Source organism: Rutidosis leptorrhynchoides, chromosome 5, assembly GCF_046630445.1.
Source record: "Rutidosis leptorrhynchoides isolate AG116_Rl617_1_P2 chromosome 5, CSIRO_AGI_Rlap_v1, whole genome shotgun sequence".
Classification (NCBI taxonomy): domain Eukaryota; kingdom Viridiplantae; phylum Streptophyta; class Magnoliopsida; order Asterales; family Asteraceae; genus Rutidosis; species Rutidosis leptorrhynchoides.
This window is the reverse complement of record NC_092337.1, coordinates 394,412,170-394,414,093: the sequence shown is the minus strand read 5'-3', so window position 1 is coordinate 394,414,093 and position 1,924 is coordinate 394,412,170. Positions and strand designations below refer to the sequence as shown.

The window sequence follows — 1,924 nt, the reverse complement described above, 5'->3', positions numbered from 1 at the left end:
CCGCACATAATTGCTTGTTCACTTCTGCGGTTCTGTTTGCTTTTGCACTTGAGTTGTCTTTTACACTTAAAATATACATATATATGACTATATATATATAATATATATATATATATATATATATATATATATATATATATATATATATATATATATATATATATATATATGATCAGTCATAATATTAACTATAGATAGAAACTATAGATTTGCTGTATTAATTATTAATTTAATTTAATTATTTATTTTACAGTTTCTAAATTAATTTGCTGTATCAAAAAATAAAATTGCTTGAACCGAAGCGAAACTGAAAACCTTATTTAACTACGGATTAATTTTTTCGATTCTAATTCGATACGTTTCTCAGATTAAACGGCTTAACGACAATATTAAACACCGTTTACTACCATAGAATTGGTGTTTCATGAGCTTAAATACAAAAATTCAGTTACAGCTTTTATGAGCTATAATTACTACAAAATGTTCATAATATGGTACAAATTCCGTTGCACATGAATCTCTTAAATAAATCATTAATACTTGTTGATATTTGAGTTAAGCAATTGATACAGAATCCAGTAATGTATCAATGTATATCTTCAATTTTGCTTTCGTAATTGCACCTTCTCTTCTGCTTTCAGGTATTTCTTTTCCATCTTTGAACATTACTAAAGCAGGTAATCCGTACACCTTGTATTCTTCAATTAGCTTTGGATTTGAATCATGATCTATTTTTACAACCAATAGTTTCTCTTCGTATTCCTGAAATTAAACCCTCATTAATCATTTTATTCTGTTAAAATTTCTATTATCAACAATTATTTCATACTTGCATCAATCGGAACCCTAATTAACTATATGAAATTAGATAATTAGGGCTCCAAATCAAAAAATTAAATCAAAATTCGATTTTGAAGCGTTATTCAGATTGATTATACGAACTGAAACACTAATTACTCCAAATTTAGCGTTTATTTTACTCCAAATAGATGATAGATGATTAATACATATCAATCATTTAAAGCGTGAAACCCTATCTAACCTGAGCGACGGATTCAATAGCGGGAGCGATTAAACGACAAGGTCCGCACCAACCGGCAATGAATTCAACAAGAACAGGACGGTCAGATTTCAACACTATCTCCGAAAATTGACTCTCGTTAATCTCCATAACTTTACATTTAATCTGTAACTTAATTGATGATGAATATTGATTGAGTTTGCTGTTTGCATTGCGGAATAACAAAGGCTTTCCGATGAACGCCGGAGAGAAAGAAGCGGTGGATAAGAAAGAATTGGAGGGACGGAGGGGGAGGAGCGGCGGACGGTGGCGAAGAATGGAGGCCGTGGAAGAGGAGGATGCCATTAGTGTCTCCATGATTGAGTGATGAATTGGTGAGACGTTATCAGTGATATGAGGCTGCAAGACGAAATACATGATGACGTGGCCAAATCAGGTTCTCTGTTTTCTTTTATTTATCACTACAAACAAAAGGATATCTGTATGTTTTTTCAAATTACATTACTTTCTACCTTGGCCAAATCACTATCTTCACAATTTTTGTTCAAGAAGAAATTAAAGTTGTTTGATAGAAATATATTATATTAGAGCACTTTTATGCATGATACCTATCATGGAACTACACTGCTACCATATCAGCGTCACCTCAGCAGCTTCTTTCAACCACATTCTCAATTACATTCACTGACATCCATCACACCCACCACATTGACCCCACTTTCAATATTAATTATTTTATTATTATTATTATTATTATTATTATTATTATTTATATTTTAAAATTTAAAAAAAAAAATAAACTCAAACGGCTATAAAATGAACCCTTTTTTTTATTTAAAAAACGCCTACTTTTCCACACTCTCTATATAAACAACCATTCACAACTCCTTAAATACACAATTC

The 1,924-nt window shown here is 30.7% G+C and overlaps 1 protein-coding gene across 1 annotated transcript; it reads right to left on the bottom strand.

Annotated features, from left to right (window-relative positions):
• Positions 1–529: 529 nt before the first annotated feature.
• LOC139848204 (thioredoxin X, chloroplastic) lies at positions 530–1,538 on the bottom strand. Its single transcript, XM_071837936.1, has 2 exons — positions 1,043–1,538; positions 530–762 (listed from the first exon to the last, which is right to left on the bottom strand). Exons 1-2 carry the CDS (start codon positions 1,436–1,438, stop codon positions 556–558), a joined length of 603 nt encoding a protein of 200 aa, XP_071694037.1. The 5' UTR covers positions 1,439–1,538; the 3' UTR covers positions 530–555.
• Between the last annotated feature and the right edge of the window lie 386 nt (positions 1,539–1,924).

Bases quoted from the DNA above. Each gene is read 5' to 3' on its own strand.
- LOC139848204 (XM_071837936.1), bottom strand. From the start codon at position 1,438: ATGTATTTCGTCTTGCAGCCTCATATCACTGATAACGTCTCACCAATT. The intron at 763-1,042 runs GTTAGATAGGGT...GTTTAATTTCAG, and splicing joins CTATTGAATCCGTCGCTCAG to GAATACGAAGAGAAACTATT.